The sequence below is a fragment of the Cherax quadricarinatus genome, chromosome 20 (assembly GCF_038502225.1).
Source record: "Cherax quadricarinatus isolate ZL_2023a chromosome 20, ASM3850222v1, whole genome shotgun sequence".
Classification (NCBI taxonomy): domain Eukaryota; kingdom Metazoa; phylum Arthropoda; class Malacostraca; order Decapoda; family Parastacidae; genus Cherax; species Cherax quadricarinatus.
This window is the reverse complement of record NC_091311.1, coordinates 19,949,975-19,970,615: the sequence shown is the minus strand read 5'-3', so window position 1 is coordinate 19,970,615 and position 20,641 is coordinate 19,949,975. Positions and strand designations below refer to the sequence as shown.

At 44.0% G+C, this 20,641-nt stretch overlaps 1 protein-coding gene across 2 annotated transcripts in view; it reads left to right on the top strand.

Annotated features, from left to right (window-relative positions):
* Positions 1-20,641, top strand: part of LOC128703772 (uncharacterized) — a 767,381-nt gene that overhangs the window by 662,890 nt on the left and 83,850 nt on the right. For both annotated transcript variants that reach the window (XM_070086895.1, XM_053798585.2), the window contains exons 5-6: positions 2,256-2,401; positions 12,682-12,859. In XM_070086895.1, coding sequence (XP_069942996.1) covers positions 2,256-2,401; positions 12,682-12,859 — 324 coding nt within the window. The remainder of the gene's footprint in view (positions 1-2,255; positions 2,402-12,681; positions 12,860-20,641) is intronic.

Sequence of the window (20,641 nt, the reverse complement as noted above, 5' to 3'; positions counted from 1 at the left end):
TTCACTACTTCACTTTGATTTCTATTGCTCTCTGGGTTTCATCTATTAGGAAGTTACAGATTATCTTCTCACTTTTCAGCTATTCCATTCGCCCGCATTTTGTGCGTTATTACTACATGGTAACACTTGTCGAAGGCTAACAAGTGAGACACCTGTGTAGAGTTGGGTAACTTTTTTTCCGATACCTTTCGCGGACTTATCAACTTGTCGGTATTGTATACCATTATGATATTCACACTTGTCGAAGACTTTCACTTAGTCAGAGTAAACTAAGTCTGCATTTTGTTTATCTTCAAGCACATTCAAAGAATAGGTAATGTCGTATTGGTTTAGCAGTTGCGTAAGGTTGAGTGATCCACTCAACTCGTACTGCCTAAGGGTTGTACAATTGTTGTGATTCCATTGACTGGCAGTCTTGCTTCTTTAAACTCTTTCAGAATTTTAAAAATGTGTGATGTTAGTGCTATCGGTCTATATTTTTTCTTTTGCATCTTTCTTTGCTGCCACCTCCCACCTGTGTCAAGGCTCTTTCTCCATAAAATATTTAAGGCACGAGATAGACATTTCTTGCTATTTGGAAGAACAAGGATTTATACAAGTCCGGAGGTGAGGCAGAGTGCAAAGACATGTCATCAGTGGCTTCTTCGTGAAAATCTCCGCAGCGTTCCGAGTCTCATTCGTGAAAAATTCTCTTGGGTCGTAAATCTGATTACTAACTCAATGAAGAGGATCGTATTATGACTTCAATATTTCAAACATTCCTTCGTTATCATTGTATAAGTAAGAGCTCGATACTAGATGTGGTTATATCACAGGATTTTTAAAATGACAAAAGTATTTTGGATTTCGTCTGATTTCATTTACATCTTTTTGTTCCCTCTGTCTCTCCTGAACTCGATGTGACTCAACATTCTCCATTCTTTAACCAGTGTTTCCCTTTGTTCTTCAGAAAGTCTGCTGCCTTTGAGAAGCTCTGTCATGAAGATTTTCTGCGCCTCACCTTTGACAGTATATAAGTCTCCATTCCGTTGCTTCAGCTTCACATTGCTCCAGACTGTGGAGCAGAACTCTTCTCCAGGCTGAAGGACTGATCACCACGAAACTACGTCTTTGAGGGTGATGGACTAATTACATCGTCTTTACATCTCTACTGCTACTGCCTCCTCTGCGTTCGACTGAAGAAGTCTACTGTGTAGGCTAAACGTTTCGGAATAAAAATACCTAACTGTTGCACATGTGTGTTACTTATCAACTTGTCGGTATTGTATACCATTTTCATATTCACATGATGGTCATATTGTTGAAGTGACTTTTTTTAAAGCCCCGGACATGACTGAGTTTCGCTGTTCCTGACCAGTGTACATTAAGGGTTGAACTTTGAGTAGGATGTAGTGTGAGTCTGATGTCTTCGACACCACTGTGTGTTCCGGATCAGATCCTCGTTATTAGTGAATATGAGGAAATAGGTCACTTTGTCTACCTAAATAAACTTAATTATATTTCCTAGTCTGGTTGCTTGTGCTGTCTGATGGCTAAGGGCGAATTTACTGAGGAAGATTAATTATTCGACTGTGTAAGACCTATCAGCAAAATTAACCTCTGAGATTTTCTCTGCTATCACAGTCTTTGCTACGTTCTTCCATTCTTCATCTTTTGTATTAAAATCACTAAGCAATAGGATATTTGTGGGTCAGTTTCAAAAGTTGCTCCAGACAACACTCATTTGTTGGTTTCTGATTTGCGGGTAAGTTATATCTGGGTGTTTTAATACAAGTGCAACAACTTGTTTTTGATTTTTTTTTTAATTTTAACCGCTGAAAGTTGTACTACGTCATTTGTGATGTTAAGTAACTCATTGTATATGAGCGACTCTAACATACAAACCAGCATCCCCTTGTTGCCTGTTTTTCTGGCCACATCTGACTAGGTTGTAGCCAGGAGTCCATACTTCCCTGTCAAAGAACTTTTTCACGTGGGTCTTTGTAACATCTGTAAACACAGTGAGGAGACAACTGATGAGCGGTATCTGTAGTTACTGGATTAACACCTCGTATTCACAAACACAAATGGTGTTTTACTGTTTGTTACTGTGCTGGGGGCCGTTTCTGTTGCTCTTAATATATGTAACTCTGATGAGATCGCGACTGGCTTTGTTTCAAGTCCAGCATGGCTCCCAGTTGGTGATACATTTTAACCATATCTTGCCACTTTTATCCACTTAATAACACTAATAAAAATCTTTGGTGTGTTTACAGGTACTCTCTAGTGCCGTCGTCGGGGGACAGGTGGCAGCAGTGGCAGCTAGTTATACGAGATACACAGCTTGAGGATCAGGGACAATACCGTTGTCAGCTGGCCACTGAACCACCCATGATGCTGGCTGTTACTCTCAACGTTATTGGTAAGAAGTGCATAATGTCGTCAAGAATATGACTCTGGTCCCGACGATGCACTTACACTGATTGGCAGATGATGTGTTGATAAGATGAAACAAAATGTCTTGAAGAGGTTATGAGAGGTAGAATTTTTTTCGAGATGAGACGGAGATATGTCTTAGAGGTATGTCTTGGAAGTGAGAGAAAGAGATGTCTTCTAATGTGAGAAGGAGTAGTTTTGAGAGAAGCGGATTAAAAGTTGTGGACGCGCTAGAGCAAGCAACTTGTAGGATTCCCTGAGGCATCACTACCTTGAGCATGTCTTCTGTTGTGGAATTAGTGTCTTGAGCAGAAGATGATTTTTATTGTGGTATCAGTGTCTTGAGCATATGATGAGTTTAGTTATGGTATCAGTGTCTTGAACAGAAGATGAGTTTTGTTGTGGCGTCAGTGTCTTGAACATACGATAAGGTTTATTGTGGCATCAATGTCTTGAGCACAAGGTGCGTGTTGTGGGATCAGTGGTCAGTGTGTAAGATGTTTCCTGTTTATGGATTTCAAATTTTTCTTTTCTGTCCTTCGGGAAGACGAGGTGAAATACTCCCCCAGTAGGTACGCGTATCATGGAAAATTAAAATACCTGGTGTAAGGAGATGCTTGTATATTTTCATAGATTTGATAATGATAAAAAAGTAAGTTTTGACCATATTTTTATTGTGAGTAAATATATTGTGAATGTTATGAATGAAAGAATACTGGATGTCCTAGAACTGAATGAGAAAGTTAATTAGAAAAGTTGGAAGAGTTTGAATGGAAGTAGTAAATGAATTTAGAAAAGTTTACCTAAGAGAGAGAAGTAAAGATGCCGTGGCGGTACTTGTGAATGAACGTATGTAAACTATAAGGTAATAAATATTATCATTAGAGAATTGTTTAGTTTAGTTTAAAAGTTGGATATAAGGGTCGGTGTTTGAGTCTGGATGTGCCAGAAGTAAGGACAAAGAGAATGTCTACGAGTTAGGTAAATGTTGAGGAGTTTTGATTAATGTTAGCGTCGATCTGATTTTGAGATAGGAAAACTGAGTGGAAGACACTGCTGTAGAAGATGAAGTATTGACGTTTGGAGTTGTTGGGGTAAATAATAATGTGGGACCTGTGCTGGGGTGAAGTTTGGAAACAAAATATTTGTTAATTGGAAGCGCTATAACGCAAGGGGTCCTACATCTCCTGAGGACTGAGAGGTAATCAGGTTTGACCCAAGGAGTGGACTGGTAGCTCCCATGTGCTAGAGTAAGAGCACTTCACTACCATCAAGGCGCGCCCTTGCCCATAAAGGGAAATAAGAGGATAAATAATCATGTGAAGTATGATGAACTCAGGGATTACAGTAACGTAAACAGTGTTTACTGTACTGACAGCATAGCCATCCTCACTGTGAAGGTTCTTCTCACAGTATAGCCATCATCACTGTGAAGGTTCTTCTCACAGTATAGCCATCATCACTGTGAAGGTTCTTTTCACAGCATAGCCATCCTCACTGTGAAGGTTCTTCTCACAGTATAGCCATCCTCACTGTGAAGGTTCTTCTCACAGTATAGCCATCCTCACTGTGAAGGTTCTTCTCACAGCATAGCCATCCTCACTGTGAAGGTTCTTCTCACAGCATAGCCATCCTCACTGTGAAGGTTCTTCTCACAGCATAGCCATCCTCACTGTGAAGGTTCTTCTCACAGCATAGCCATCCTCACTGTGAAGGTTCTTCTCACAGCATAGCCATCCTCACTGTGAAGGTTCTTCTCACAGCATAGCCATCCTCACTGTGAAGGTTCTTCTCACAGTATAGCCATCCTCACTGTGAAGGTTCTTCTCACAGTATAGCCATCCTCACTGTGAAGGTTCTTCTCACAGTGTAGCCATCCTCACTGTGAAGGTTCTTCTCACAGTATAGCCATCCTCACTGTGAAGGTTCTTCTCACAGTGTAGCCATCCTCACTGTGAAGGTTCTTCTCACAGTGTAGCCATCCTCACTGTGAAGGTTCTTCTCACAGTGTAGCCATCCTCACTGTGAACGTTCTTCTCACAGTGTAGCCATCCTCACTGTGAAGGTTCTTCTCACAGTATAGCCATCCTCACTGTGAAGGTTCTTCTCACAGTGTAGCCATCCTCACTGTGAAGGTTCTTCTCACAGCATAGCCATCCTCACTGTGAAGGTTCTTCTCACAGTGTAGCCATCCTCACTGTGAAGGTTCTTCTCACAGTGTAGCCATCCTCACTGTGAAGGTTCTTCTCACAGCATAGCCATCCTCACTGTGAAGGTTCTTCTCACAGTGTAGCCATCCTCACTGTGAAGGTTCTTCTCACAGTGTAGCCATCCTCACTGTGAAGGTTCTTCTCACAGTGTAGCCATCCTCACTGTGAAGGTTCTTCTCACAGTGTAGCCATCCTCACTGTGAAGGTTCTTCTCACAGTGTAGCCATCCTCACTGTGAAGGTTCTTCTCACAGTGTAGCCATCCTCACTGTGAAGGTTCTTCTCACAGTGTAGCCATCCTCACTGTGAAGGTTCTTCTCACAGTGCAGCCATCCTCACTGTGAAGGTTCTTCTCACAGTATAGCCATCCTCACTATGAAGGTTCTTCTCACAGTGTAGCCATCCTCACTGTGAAGGTCCTTCTCACAGTGTAGCCATCCTCACTGTGAAGGTTCTTCTCACAGTGTAGCCATCCTCACTGTGAAGGTTCTTCTCACAGTATAGCCATCCTCACTGTGAAGGTTCTACTCACAGTATAGCCATCCTCACTGTGAAGGTTCTTCTCACAGCATAGCCATCCTCACTGTGAAGGTTCTTCTCACAGTATAGCCATCCTCACTGTGAAGGTTCTTCTCACAGCATAGCCATCATCACTGCGAAGGTTCTTCTCACAGTATAGCCATCCTCACTGTGAAGGTTCTTCTCACAGCATAGCCATCCTCACTGTGAAGGTTCTCACAGTATAGCCATCATCACTGTGAAGGTTCTTCTCACAGTATAGCCATCATCACTGTGAAGGTTCTTCTCACAGTATAGCCATCCTCACTGTGAAGGTTCTTCTAACAGTATAGCCATCACCACTGTGAAGGTTCTTCTCACAGTATAGCCATCCTCACTGTGAAGGTTCTTCTCACAGCATAGCCATCCTCACTGTGAAGGTTCTTCTCACAGTATAGCCATCCTCACTGTGAAGGTTCTTCTCACAGTATAGCCATCCTCACTGTGAAGGTTCTTCTCACAGTATAGCCATCATCACTGTGAAGGTTCTTCTCACAGTATAGCCATCCTCACTGTGAAGGTTCTTCTCACAGCATAGCCATCCTCACTGTGAAGGTTCTTCTTACAGTATAGCCATCCTCACTGTGAAGGTTCTTCTCACAGTATAGCCATCCTCACTGTGAAGGTTCTTCTCACAGTATAGCCATCCTCACTGTGAAGGTTCTTCTCACAGTATAGCCATCCTCACTGTGAAGGTTCTTCTCACAGTATAGCCATCCTCACTGTGAAGGTTCTTCTCACAGTATAGCCATCCTCACTGTGAAGGTTCTTCTCACAGCATAGCCATCCTCACTGTGAAGGTTCTTCTCACAGTATTGCCATCCTCACTGTGAAGGTTCTTCTCACAGCATAGCCATCCTCACTGTGAAGGTTCTTCTCACAGTATAGACATCCTCACTGTGAAGGTTCTTCTCACAGCATAGCCATCCTCACTGTGAAGGTTCTTCTCACAGTATAGCTATCATCACTGTGAAGGTTTTTCTCACAGTATAGCCATCATCACTGTGAAGGTTCTTCTCACAGAATAGCCATCCTCACTGTGAAGGTTCTTCTCACAGCATAGCCATCATCACTGTGAAGGTTCTTCTCAAAGTATAGCCATCATCACTGTGAAAGGTCTTCTCACAGCATAGCAATCATCACTGTGAAGGTTCTTCTCACAGCATAGCCATGCTCACAGTGAAGGTTCTTCTCACAGTATAGCCATCCTCACTGTGAAGGTTCTTCTCACAGCATAGCCATCCTCACTGTGAAGGTTCTTCTCACAGTGTAGCCATCCTCACTGTGAAGGTTCTTCTCACAGTATAGCCATCCTCACTGTGAAGGTTCTTCTCACAGCATAGCCATCCTCACTGTGAAGGTTCTTCTCACAGTATAGCCATCCTCACTGTGAAGATTCTTCTCACAGCATAGCCATCCTCACTGTGAAGGTTCTTCTCACAGCATAGCCATCCTCACTGTGAAGGTTCTTCTCACAGTATAGCCATCCTCACTGTGAAGGTTCTTCTCACAGCATAGCCATCCTCACTGTGAAGGTTCTTCTCACAGTATAGCCATCATCACTGTGAAGGTTCTTCTCACAGCATAGCCATCCTCACTGTGAAGGTTCTTCTCACAGTATAGCCATCCTCACTGTGAAGGTTCTTCTCACAGTATAGCCATCATCGCTGTGAAGGTTCTTCTCACAGCATAGCCATCCTCACTGTGAAGGTTCTTCTCACAGTATAGCCATCATCACTGTGAAGGTTCTTCTCACAGCATAGCCATCCTCACTGTGAAGGTTCTTCTCACAGTATAGCCATCATCACTGTGAAGGTTCTTCTCACAGCATAGCCATCCTCACTGTGAAGGTTCTTATCACAGTATAGCCATCATCACTGTGAAGGTTCTTCTCACAGCATAGCCATCCTCACTGTGAAGGTTCTTCTCACAGTATAGCCATCATCACTGTGAAGGTTCTTCTCACAGTATAGCCATCATCACTGTGAAGGTTCTTCTCACAGTATAGCCATCCTCACTGTGAAGGTTCTTCTCACAGTATAGCCATCATCACTGTGAAGGTTCTTCTTACAGCATAGCCATCCTCACTGTGAAGGTTCTTCTCACAGTATAGCCATCATCACTGTGAAGGTTCTTCTCACAGCATAGCCATCCTCACTGTGAAGGTTCTTCTCACAGTATAGCCATCATCACTGTGAAGGTTCTTCTCACAGTATAGCCATCATCACTGTGAAGGTTCTTCTCACAGTATAGCCATCCTCACTGTGAAGGTTCTTCTCACAGTATAGCCATCATCACTGTGAAGGTTCTTCTCACAGTATAGCCATCCTCACTGTGAAGGTTCTTCTCACAGTATAGCCATCATCACTGTGAAGGTTCTTCTCACAGTATAGCCATCCTCACTGTGAAGGTTCTTCTCACAGTATAGCCACCATCACTGTGAAGGTTCTTCTCACAGTATAGCCATCCTCAATGTGAAGGTTCTTCTCACAGTATAGCCATCATCACTGTGAAGGTTCTTCTCACAGTATAGCCATCATCACTGTGAAGGTTCTTCTCACAGCATAGCCATCATCACTGTGAAGGTTCTTCTCACAGTATAGCCATCATCACTGTGAAGGTTCTTCTCACAGTATAGCCATCCTCACTGTGAAGGTTCTTCTCACAGTATAGCCATCATCACTGTGAAGGTTCTTCTCACAGTATAGCCATCCTCACTGTGAAGGTTCTTCTCACAGTATAGCCCTCATCACTGTGAAGGTTCTTCTCACAGTATAGCCATCCTCACTGTGAAGGTTCTTCTCACAGTATAGCCATCATCACTGTGAAGGTTCTTCTCACAGTATAGCCATCATCACTGTGAAGGTTCTTCTCACAGCATAGGCATCATCACTGTGAAGGTTCTTCTCACAGTATAGCCATCCTCACTGTGAAGGTTCTTCTCACAGTATAGCCATCCTCACTGTGAAGGTTCTTCTCACAATATAGCCATCCTCACTGTGAAGGTTCTTCTCACAGTATAGCCATCCTCACTGTGAAGGTTCTTCTCACAGCATAGATATCCTCACTGTGAAGGTTCTTCTCACAGCATAGCCATCCTCACTGTGAAGGTTCTTCTCACAGTATAGCCATCCTCACTGTGAAGGTTCTTCTCACAGCATAGCCATCCTCACTGTGAAGGTTCTTCTCACAGCATAGCCATCCTCACTGTGAAGGTTCTTCTCACAGCATAGCCATCCTCACTGTGAAGGTTCTTCTCACAGCATAGCCATCCTCACTGTGAAGGTTCTTATCACAGTATAGCCATCCTCACTGTGAAGGTTCTTCTCACAGCATAGCCATCCTCACTGTGAAGGTTCTTCTCACAGCATAGCCATCCTCACTGTGAAGGTTCTTCTCACAGTATAACCATCCTCACTGTGAAGGTTCTTCTCACAGTATAGCCATCCTCACTGTGAAGGTTCTTCTCACAGCATAGCCATCCTCACTGTGAAGGTTCTTCTCACAGCATAGCCATCCTCACTGTGAAGGTTCTTCTCACAGCATAGCCATCCTCACTGTGAAGGTTCTTCTCACAGCATAGCCATCCTCACTGTGAAGGTTCTTCTCACAGCATAGCCATCCTCACCGTGAAGGTTCTTCTCACAGCATAGCCATCCTCACTGTGAAGGTTCTTCTCACAGCATAGCCATCCTCACTGTGAAGGTTCTTCTCACAGCATAGCCATCCTCACTGTGAAGGTTCTTCTCACAGCATAGCCATCCTCACTGTGAAGGTTCTTCTCACAGCATAGCCATCCTCACTGTGAAGGTTCTTCTCACAGCATAGCCATCCTCACTGTGAAGGTTCTTCTCACAGCATAGCCATCCTCACTGTGAAGGTTCTTCTCACAGCATAGCCATCCTCAGTGTGAAGGTTCTTCTCACAGCATAGCCATCATCACTGTGAAGGTTCTTCTCACAGTATAGCCATCATCACTGTGAAGGGTCTTCTCACAGTATAGCCATCCTCACTGTGAAGGTTCTTCTCACAGCATAGCTATCCTCACTGTGAAGGCTCTTCTCACAACATAGCCATCCTCACTGTGAAGGTTCTTCTCACAGCATAGCCATCATCACTGTGAAGGTTCTTCTCACAGTATAGCCATCCTCACTGTGAAGGTTCTTCTCACAGCATAGCCATCCTCACTGTGAAGGTTCTTCTCACAGTATTGCCATCCTCACTGTGAAGGTTCTTCTCACAGTATAGCCATCATCACTGTGAAGGTTCTTCTCACAGCATAGCCATCCTCACTGTGAAGGTTCTTCTAACAGCATAGCCATCCTTACTGTGAAGGTTCTTCTCACAGCATAGCCATCCTCACTGTGAAGGTTCTTCTCACAGCATAGCCATCCTCACTGTGAAGGTTCTTCTCACAGCATAGCCATCCTCACTGTGAAGGTTCTTCTCACAGCATAGCCATCATCACTGTGAAGGTTCTTCTCACAGCATAGCCATCATCATTGTGATGGTTCTTCTCACAGCATAGCCATCATCACTGTGAAGGTTCTTCTCACAATATAGCCATCCTCACTGTGAAGGTTCTTCTCACAGCATAGCCATCATCACTGTGAAGGTTCTTCTCACAGCATAGCCATCCTCACTGTGAAGGTTCTTCTCACAGCATAGCCATCCTCACTGTGAAGGTTCTTCTCACAGCATAGCCATCCTTACTGTGAAGGTTCTTCTCACAGCATAGCCATCATCACTGTGAAGGTTCTTCTCACAGTATAGCCATCCTCACTGTGAAGGTTCTTCTCACAGCATAGCCATCATCACTGTGAAGGTTCTTCTCACTGTATAGCCATCATCACTCTGAAGGTTCTTCTCACAGTGTAGCCATCATCACTGTGAAGGTTCTTCTCACAGTATAGCCATCCTCACTGTGAAGGTTCTTCTCACAGTATAGCCATCCTCACTGTGAAGGTTCTTCTCACAGCATAGCCATCCTCACTGTGAAGGTTCTTCTCACAGTATAGCCATCCTCACTATGAAGGTTCTTCTCACAGCATAGCCATCCTCACTGTGAAGGTTCTTCTCACAGTATAGCCATCATCACTGTGAAGGTTCTTCTCACAGTATAGCCATCCTCACTGTGAAGGTTCTTCTCACAGCATAGCCATCATCACTGTGAAGGTTCTTCTCACAGTATAGCTATCATCACTGTGATGGTTCTTCTCACAGTATAGCCATCATCACTGTGAAGGTTCTTCTCACAGTATAGCCATCCTCACTGTGAAGGTTCTTCTCACAGCATAGCCATCCTCACTGTGAAGGTTCTTCTCACAGCATAGCCATCCTCACTGTGTAGGTTCTTCTCACAGTATAGCCACCCTCACTGTGTAGGTTCTTCTCACAGCATAGCCATCATCACTGTGAAGGTTCTTCTCACAGTATAGCCATCCTCACTGTGTAGGTTCTTCTCACAGCATAGCCACCCTCACTGTGTAGGTTCTTCTCACAGCATAGCCATCCTCACTGTGAAGGTTCTTCTTACAGCATAGCCATCCTCACTGTGTAGGTTCTTCTCACAGCATAGCCACCCTCACTGTGAAGGTTCTTCTCAGAGCATAGCCATCCCCACTGTGTAGGTTCTTCTCACAGTATAGCCATCCTCACTGTGAAGGTTCTTCTCACAGTATAGCTATCATCACTGTGAAGGTTCTTCTCACAGTATAGCCATCATCACTGTGAAGGTTCTTCTCACAGCATAGCCATCCTCACTGTGAAGGTTCTTCTCACAGCATAGCCATCCTCACTGTGAAGGTTCTTCTCACAGTATAGCCATCCTCACTGTGAAGGTTCTTCTCACAGTATAGCCATCCTCACTGTGAAGGTTCTTCTCACAGTATAGCCATCCTCACTGTGAAGGTTCTTCTCACAGTATAGCTATCCTCACTGTGAAGGTTCTTCTCACAGTATAGCCATCCTCACTGTGAAGGTTCTTCTCACAGCATAGCCATCCTCACTGTGAAGGTTCTTCTCACAGCATAGCCATCCTCACTGTGAAGGTTCTTCTCACAGCATAGCCATCATTACTGTGAAGGTTCTTCTCACAGTATAGCTATGATCACTGTGAAGGTTCTTCTCACAGCATAGCCATCATCACTGTGAAGGTTCTTCTCACAGTATAGCCATCATCACTGTGAAGGTTCTTCTCACAGTATAGTTATCCTCACTGTGAAGATTCTTCTCACAGTATAGCCATCATCACTGTGAAGGTTCTTCTCACAGTATAGCCATCCTCACTGTGAAGGTTCTTCTCACAGTATAGCCATCCTCACTGTGAAGGTTCTTCTCACAGTATAGCCATCATCACTGTGAAGGTTCTTCTCACAGCATAGCCATCATCACTGTGAAGGTTCTTCTCACAGTATAGCCATCATCACTGTGAAGGGTCTTCTTACAACATAGCCTTCATCACCTACTTTCTCTGATGTGATATTCTCGCCTACATTCGCTCACACTCTTTCTATGTCCTCTCACCATGACAAAACCACAGAAGTGAGTGGTCGTTGTAGTGCAAGCTTCAAGCAAATGAATTATCTTCGTGTGTTCCGCCATGGTCATGGCAAGATATCATTGATTACGTTGGCCAGATGCCATCCCAACACACAAAATCGGAATATTTTGATAACTGGATGTGTGGTAATCCCGAAGGCTCTATGCCTGGCTTTATGTAGAACTTGTAATCCCTGATGCAATCTGCCGCGTTAGCAGTGAATCCTTGATCTGTCGATGCTGTCTCATCCATCGTACACGTCAACACCGCCAATGTTACGAACGTACATTGGCTGTCATTCAGACTTACGTATTCTCTCCATCTAAATACGTTGACTGTCACAAAGGTCAGTGTGTGACACAGTATTCTCACAAAGGTCAGTGTGTGACACTGGTACTATTTCATCCAAATACATTGACTGTCACTCTCAGTAAGCCACAAGTACTCTCTTATCTTTCTACATTTCTCCAGAGTTGCTCAGAGGTCCTGGCGCCCCACTCAGTCGACGCAAATCTGCATAATTATGTTTTGTGTGAAGAAGCTGGATCTATATTTACTTGCTGGGTAGGCAAGTGTGTGTGTGTGTTTTTGTTGGTGGGTTTATGTTGGGTGGAGAGAGAGAGAGAGAGAGAGAGAGAGAGAGAGAGAGAGAGAGAGAGAGAGAGAGAGAGAGAGAGAGAGAGAGAGAGAGAGAGAGAATGAGAGAGACAGAGACAGACAGACAGACAGACAGACAGACAGACATACAGACAGAGAAAGAGAGAGAGAGCGAGAGATATGCAGCCAAGCATCAGCTTACTAATCTTACAACTTTCTTTTGCCCCGCCCAACTGTCCCTATTTTTCTCATCTCTTCCCTGCCCCGCCCTCCACAACTCCTCCCCACTCTCCTCCTTAACCCTTACACCTCCCCCCCCCACCTCCACTTTTCCCTCACATCACTTTTGCACCCCTGTAAGCTCCACGGGCGAGGGTGGTGGATGAGAGAGGGACAGAGGTACAGGAGAAACACTACAAGAGCGGCAGCATGATTGAACTCACCTGCCTGATTGAACAGGTGCCGTTCCCTCACGATCCTGTCACCTGGCGCAGGGGAACCACCGTCCTCACCTACAACACCTCCAGGGGTGGCATCAGGTGAGTTTTTGAGGAACTCTTCCCTTTCTATCTCATAAAATACACACCATAGCCCTGGGACAAGTCATGTTCTTAACTACTGCACTTTCTCCAGTTTCATGATATGTTTGACTCGGTGTGAGTTTCCTATGAGTGGTTCATACTCTACCTACCTCAATTACCTATCTACACCTACACCTCCAGAGGTGACGTCAGGTGCGTGCCTTTGTTCCCTCTTCATGTAACCTTAACCTGGCGAGAGGTAGCCATTGCACTCACCTACAATGGCCCAAAGGGTGTCATTAGGCAAGCAATGGCTTGTTTCATTTGACCTGAGATTTAATTGAACTTTCTGACGTGTTGTATGTTCAAGTAAGCTTGTGTACAAGATAGTTACGTACACCATCACGATTGTATCTGGCATTCAACCTAAAAGAATTGCATTAGTAAATGATATAAGACAATGCAAAACAACCACTGTGAAGGAATAGTGAAATTCCAAGCACTTTCGTGACTTCTCACATTATCAAATAGTTATGAACTGTTTACTGTGATCTTATTGTGATATTAGACAAGAATACCTATGAATTCAAAGATTTTATAAGCTTCAGTGGGTTAAGGAAGTTGAATGAAAACATTCTCCTGCATGATGGATGGATCTAGGGTGTAACAGCTTACTGCCAACAGCAATGAAGATACGGCACAGGTGTAGATGAAGCCTTTATATGGTCTTATTTTGCTATATATAGAGTTTTATAAGGTTGTACATACTACAAAACGTTGTCATAGATCAAGCTTCTCTGCGTCACTGTCTTCTTTATTCATGGAGAGGCTTAGTATATATGTCACAAGAAGATTCATACCAGTCAAGAGTAAGAGTAAAACTCAGAGACCCCATGGATCAACTTATTCTTAAACTTTAGAGAGGCCAATATAAGGTGTGTGAGTGTGCAGAGATAAAGTATGGAGCAAGGAAGACAACAGAAAACAGAGAAATAATGAGACTAGGTTGACACAAGTACGCCAGTATAGGAAGGAAGGCCGGACAGAAGTTTATGAGCAATATACCGTCAGAGTCAAAATCCGTATTAAAATTGCTCTACAGCCATATAAGAAGGAACTCATCATATAACAAGCAGTGAAAAAAGAAGGGGTTAGACGGAGCATTCACGGAAGATGATAGAAAGTAATATGAGGAATATAGAAAAAAAATCAAGGAAGTATTCAAAGAGGAGACAGGAACGAAAATAAAAGCCATAACGATATCTAAACATCAAAAAGGAGTGATGAATTTACTGAGAGAACTGAATACAACATATCTCAATGGGTGCGGAAAGAAGGGAAGGAAGCATCTAGCAAACCTATTGCGATGATATATAACAAGGTACCATATACAAAACAACGATCGGGTAAAACCAGCCAGATGTTACTATAATACAGAGGTGTTTTAGAATTAATAACTGCGTTTGAACTTTACAAACTTAACTGTTTGCCATACTTGTTCTCTCAAGCTTGTGGAAACTACGACCGCACTTGCTGTAAATACCCCTGAGACCTGAATATTGCATGCTTGTGTATGAAGCTAGGCAGAGATATGCACAAATTACTAAGGGATTACAGTTAAGCTTTTGTGCATAACCTCTCACACAGGCCTCCAGGAGCATGAAAAAATTGATGAACTAGCGAAACAAACATTAAATAAAGAGAATATTCAGTAAAATTTAGTTTTTTCAAACAGAACTTTTGCGAAAAACTGTCAGAAAGGAACTAGCAAACGAGCTTGAAAAAAAGCAGGATAGTACATATAGCAACTAGCAGTCCATTATCCATCGTAATGTAATATGTCAAATCAAACATACCTTTGGAGAAAGTAACAAGGTCAGTAGATTACAAGATGATGTTACTGCTAGATTAAGGCTAGGCTAGAAGTATGGAGATGTCAATAACATAAAGTGTGTGTGTGTGGACAGAGTGTGTGTGTGTGTTTGGACAGAGACAGGGCCATACACTGGAGCATTATATCTTAGAACGTCCAAACATTCAGTCTTTCAGAGACACCTCCATGCCGCTATGTGTGCCACTAACAACAATCATGAACACATCTATCGAAACATGGCGACTACCTGAGTTATGGAAAAGAGCAATTTCTAAAAAAGGAGTCAGACACGAAGCATTAAACTACAGAACAGTGTCACTGATATGTATAGTATACAAAATCATGGAGAAGATTATCAGAAGTATGGTGAAACATCTAGAAAGGAAAGAGCTTATCGACGACAACCAGCGCGGTTTCAGGGATGGGAAATCCTGTGCCACAAAGTTACTGGAGTTCTATGGCAGGATGACAGAAAATAGACAAGAGAGAGAGAGAGGGGAGAGGGGCGGGTAGATTGTGTTTTCTTGGATTGTAAGAAGGCGTTTGACACAGATCAACACAAAACATTAGTGCAAAATCTGGTGAACCTGGCAAGGATAACAGGGAAAGTACTGCAATGGATCAGGGAATACCTGTGGGGAAAACAACTGTGAGTCATGGTACGTGACCAGGTGTCTGAGTGGGCGCCTGTGATGAGCGGGGTTCCGCAGAGGTCAGTCCTAGGACCGGTGCTGTTTCTGATATATATGAACGACATGACGGAAGGAATAGACTCATAAGTGTCCTTGTTTACAGGTGATATGAAGTTGATGAGAAGAATTCAATCGGACAAGGACCAGGAAGAATTACAAAGGTATCTGGACAGGCTGCAGACCTGGTCCAGAAACTGGATCCTGGAGTTCAACCCCACTAAGTACAAAGTCATGAAGATTGACTGTAGACTGAGTACAGTCTAGGGGGTCAGAAACCACAAACCTCACTCAAGAAAATGATCTTGGGCTGAGTATAACAGCGGGCACATTACCTGAGGCGCACATCAATCAAATAACTGCTGCAGCATATGGGCGCCTAGCAAACCTAAGAATAGCATTCAGATATCTCAGTAAGGAATCGTTCAGGAATCTGTACACCGTGTACGTTAGGCCTTTATTGGAGTGTGCATCACCAGTTTGGAACCCACACCTAGACAAGCACGTATGGAAATTAGAGAAAGTGCACAGGTTTACAACAAGAATAGTCCCGGAGCTAAGGGGCATGTCATACAAGGAGAGGTTAAGGGAAATCGACATGATGACACTGGAGGACAGAAGAGATAGGGAGGATATGATAATAACATATAAAATGCTGAGAAGAATCGACAAGGTGGATAGAAACAGGATGTTTCAGAGATGGGACACAGCAACAAGGGGTCACAGTTGCAAGCTGAAGACCCAGATTTATCACAGGCATGTTAGGAATTATTTCTTCAGTCACAGAATTGTCAGGAAGTGGAATAGTTTGGGAAGCGATGTAGTAGAGGCAGGATCCATACATAGCTTTAAGAAGAGGTACGATAAAGCTCATGGTTCAGGGAGAGTGACCTAGTAGCGACCAGTGAAGAGGCGGGGCCAGGAGCTTGGACTCGACCCCTGCAACCTCAACTAGGTGAGTACAGCTAGGTGAGCACACACACACACTCACACACACACACACACACACACACACACACACACACACACACACACACACACACACACACACACACACACACCGACACCTGAGTAAGGAGTCGTTCAGGACCCTGTACAACGTGTACGTTAGGCCTACATTAGAGTATGCAGAACCAATTTGGAGCCCACACCTAGCCAAGCACGTATGGAAATTTGAGAATGTGCAAAGGTTTGCAACGAGACTAGTCCTGGAGGTAAAGGGAAATTGACCTGACGACATTGGAGGACAGGAGGGACAGGAAGGACATGATGACAACATATAAAATACTGAGAGGAATCGACAAGGTGATAAGATGTTTAAGAGATGGGACACAGCGACCAAAGGTCACAGTTGGAAGCTGAATATTCAGATGAGTCACAGAGATGTTAGGAAGTATTTCTTCAATCACAGAGTTGTCAGGAAGTGGAATAGTCTGGAAAATGAAGTTGTGGAGGCAGTATCCATATATAGCTTTAAGAAGAGGTATGATAAAGTTCATGGAGCAGGAAGAGAGTGACTTAGTATCGACCAGTGAAGAGGCGGGGCTAGGAGCTATGACTCGACCCCTGCATCCTCTTATAGGTGAGTACATATAGGTGAGTACACACACACACACACACGCACACACACCTGACCTGACGAAAGTGAAATACAGAAGAGATAGGGGGGACATGATAACGATATATAAAATACTGAGAAGAATTGACAAGGTGGACAGAGACAGAATGTTCCAGAGATGGAACACAACAAGGGGACACAGCTGGAAACTGAAGACACAGATGAATCACAGGGATGTTAGGAAGTATTTCTTCAGTCACAGAGTAGTCAGGAAGTGGAACAGGTTGGGAAGCGATGTAGTGGAGGCAGGATCCATTCATAGCTTTAAGCGGAGGTGTGGTAACGCTCATGGTGCGGGGAGAGTGACCCAGTAGAGGGCAGTGAAGAGACGGGGTCAGGAGCCATGAATCGACCCCTGCAACCACAATTAGGTGAATACATACATACAAGGTGGACAAAGACAGGATGTTCCAGAGATGAGACACAGCAACAAGGCGTCATTACTATAAGTTGAAGACTCAAATGAGTCAAAGGGTTTTTAGGAAGTATTTCTTCAGTAATAGAGTTGTCAGGAAGTGGAACAATCTGGAGAGTGATGTAGTTAAGGCAGAAACCGTACATAGCTTTCAGAAGAGGTATGATAAAGCTCCTGGATCAGGGAGAGAGTGGACCTAGTAGCGGCCAGTGAAGAGGTGGGGGCCAGGATCTATGACTCGACCTCTGCAACCACAATTAGGTGAGTATATATATATACACACACACACAAAGACACATACACATACATGTAAACGGGTGTGTTAGGGGGAGATTAACATTAAGAACTTCACTAAGAGATTAACATTAGGAACTTCACTGAGGGGATAACATTAAGAACTTCACTGAGAGGTTAACATCAGGAGCTTCAGTGAGAGGTTAACATTAGGAACTTTACTGAGAGGTTAACATTAGGAACTTCACTGAGGGGAAAAAAATAAAGTGGAAATCCAGAGGGGAGGTAGAGGACCCAGGGAAACAGAGGAAGGTGAACCTGGAAAGGAAGAATGGATGGAAGAGGTAAGGAGAAGGATGGAACAAGAGTGGGAAAGGAAGCTAGGAAAGCTTGTCAATGAAATGGAGGGGAGGATGGATGCAGAGAGCAAAAAGTGGGAGCTGTGAGTGAAAGCTGCAGAATCCAGGATACAGAGCCTAGATATGAAATGAAAATACTGAACCAAGATACAGAGCCAAAGAATGGAAGTGGCATGCCATCAAGAGCAGGTACACCAATATCTAATGAGGGGACCGAAGAGAAGGAAGAAAGGAGTTAAGTCGTATGTTGAGGTCCTATCAGGCCCTCAGGAAATGTTGAGAAAGGACAGTGGCATGCTGATGGGCACAGAGACAACAGTGAGACATAGGGGATTAGGTATAGGTGATAGACCCCCTGCAGAGATACAACCAGGCCACCGTTAGATCCAGAAAGTGATAAGAGAAGCAGCAATAGCTGTTCAAATGGGACCCAGAGATACAGAGAGAAAAACAATGGGAAGAGGAGAGGGAGAGGCCAGTTGTTATTCACGGTGATCGAAGGGAGGACATACAAAGAAAGATAATTGGAAGAGAATAAAGAGATTGAAAATGTCATCAAACAAACAGGAGAGGAGGACATGATTGAGCCGATAAATTTTCAGAGAAAAGGGGGATACTCAAAGGGAAAAAATCGGCCAGTCAAATTGATTTTCTAGACAAAAATGGTGCAGAACAGGATCCTGCATCAGAAACCACAATTAAAGAAAGCAGCAAAATATCAGAGGGTGTACCTACATCACGACAGAACGAGAAAAGAATAACAGAAACTGACAGAAATTATACAAAGGCAAAAGGGGCAGGAATGAAAGACAAGACTCGAGTCAGGAGGGGACAACCAGAGTCGGGAGGAGCAGCATGCACAACCAACCACAATCTCACAGCCAAACATACTATCCCAAAACAAATCACACACCACACTCACAGACCCCACCCCGCCGTGGCACAGTAGACTCCCATAGCACCCTGCCACTCCCCCAGCCTCCACAAATCCCCCAGAATACAGTGTTGGAAGAGAAGCTGAAGGTAAAGTACACCAACAATGATGGAATAATGAATAAGTGTGAGGAGTGGCACAAAAGAATCACAGAGGCATCACCAGATATCACAGCACTCACGAAACTCAAGCTCACAGGAAAGATAACACACGCCATCTTTCCAATTGGATATCAGATCCTCAGGAAAGATAAAGGAAATGGAAGGGGTGGAGGAGTTGCACTGCTCATCGAAAACCAGTGGGGTTTCGAGAAGTTGGAAGGAGACAGAAGAGAAGGAAAGGACTATGTAGTAGGAACAATTCAGACTCTGGGCTCCAGGTTAGTGATTGCAGTGATGCATAACCCACCAGAGAATAGCAGAAGGCCAATACGTTAATATGATGAGAACAACACAGCAAGTGTTGATGGCCAGAGGCGATGGCTAAGGTGGCCTAAAGCCACATAGGCAGAACAAAATTACTAGTTGTGGATGACTTCAATCACAAGGAAATTGGCTGGGAAAACCTGGAGCAATATCAGGGACCAGAAATGTGGAGGGCTAAGGTGATGGAGGTGGTACTTGAAAACCTTATGCATCAACAAGTTAGGGACACTACCAGAGAGAGAGAGGAGAGGATGAATCAGCATAACTGGACTTCATATTCACCTCAGCAGTTCAGACATTGAGAATATCACACAGGAAAGGCCTCTTGGAGCTAGTAATCACATAGTCCTGAGTTTTCAGGGGAAGCACGAAGAGTAGGTCAGGAGAAGCCTAACTACAAAAGAGGCGACTACACAGGTATGAGGAATTTCCTACAGGAGGTTCAGTGGAAAGAGAGCTGGTGGGAAAATCAGTAAATGAAGTGATGAACTACATGACAACAAAGTGCAAGGAGGCAGAGGAGAGGTTCGTACCCAGGGCAACACAAATAATGGGAAGCCCAGAACTAGCCATTGGTTCATCCCAAGGTGTAGAGAGGCCAAACATAAGTGCACTAGAGAATGGAAAAAATATAGAAGACAAAGGACCCAGGAAAATAAGGAGATTAGTCAAAGAGCCAGAAATGATTATGCATGGATAAGGAGAGAGGCCTAAAGGCAATATGAAAAAGACATAGCATCGAAAGCCAAGACTGACCCGAAGCTATTGTACAGCCACATCAAGAGGAAAACAACAGTCAAGGATCAGGTAATCAGGCTGAGGAAGGAAGGAGGGGAGATCACAAGAAACGACCGAGAAGTATGTGAAGAGCTCAACATGAGATTTAAGGCAGTATTTTCAGTGGAGATAAATAGGACACCAGAAAGTCGAAATGGAGGGGTACACCAACAAGTGCTGGACACAATACACACAACCAAGGAGGTGAAAAAGCTGCCTCAAAGGCAGTGGGACTGGACAACATCTCTCCATGAGTCCTGAGAGAAGGAGTTCAGTCTGGGGAACACAAAGTGGTCATTGCAGTGATGTATAATCCACCACAGAACTGCAGGAGGCCAAGAGAGGAATATGAAGAGAACAACAGAGCAATGGTGGACACACTTGCTGACGTGGCAAGAAGAGCTCATTCCAACAGAGCAAAGTTGCTGGTTATGGGGGATTTCAACCACAGGGAGATCGACTGGGAAAACTTGGAG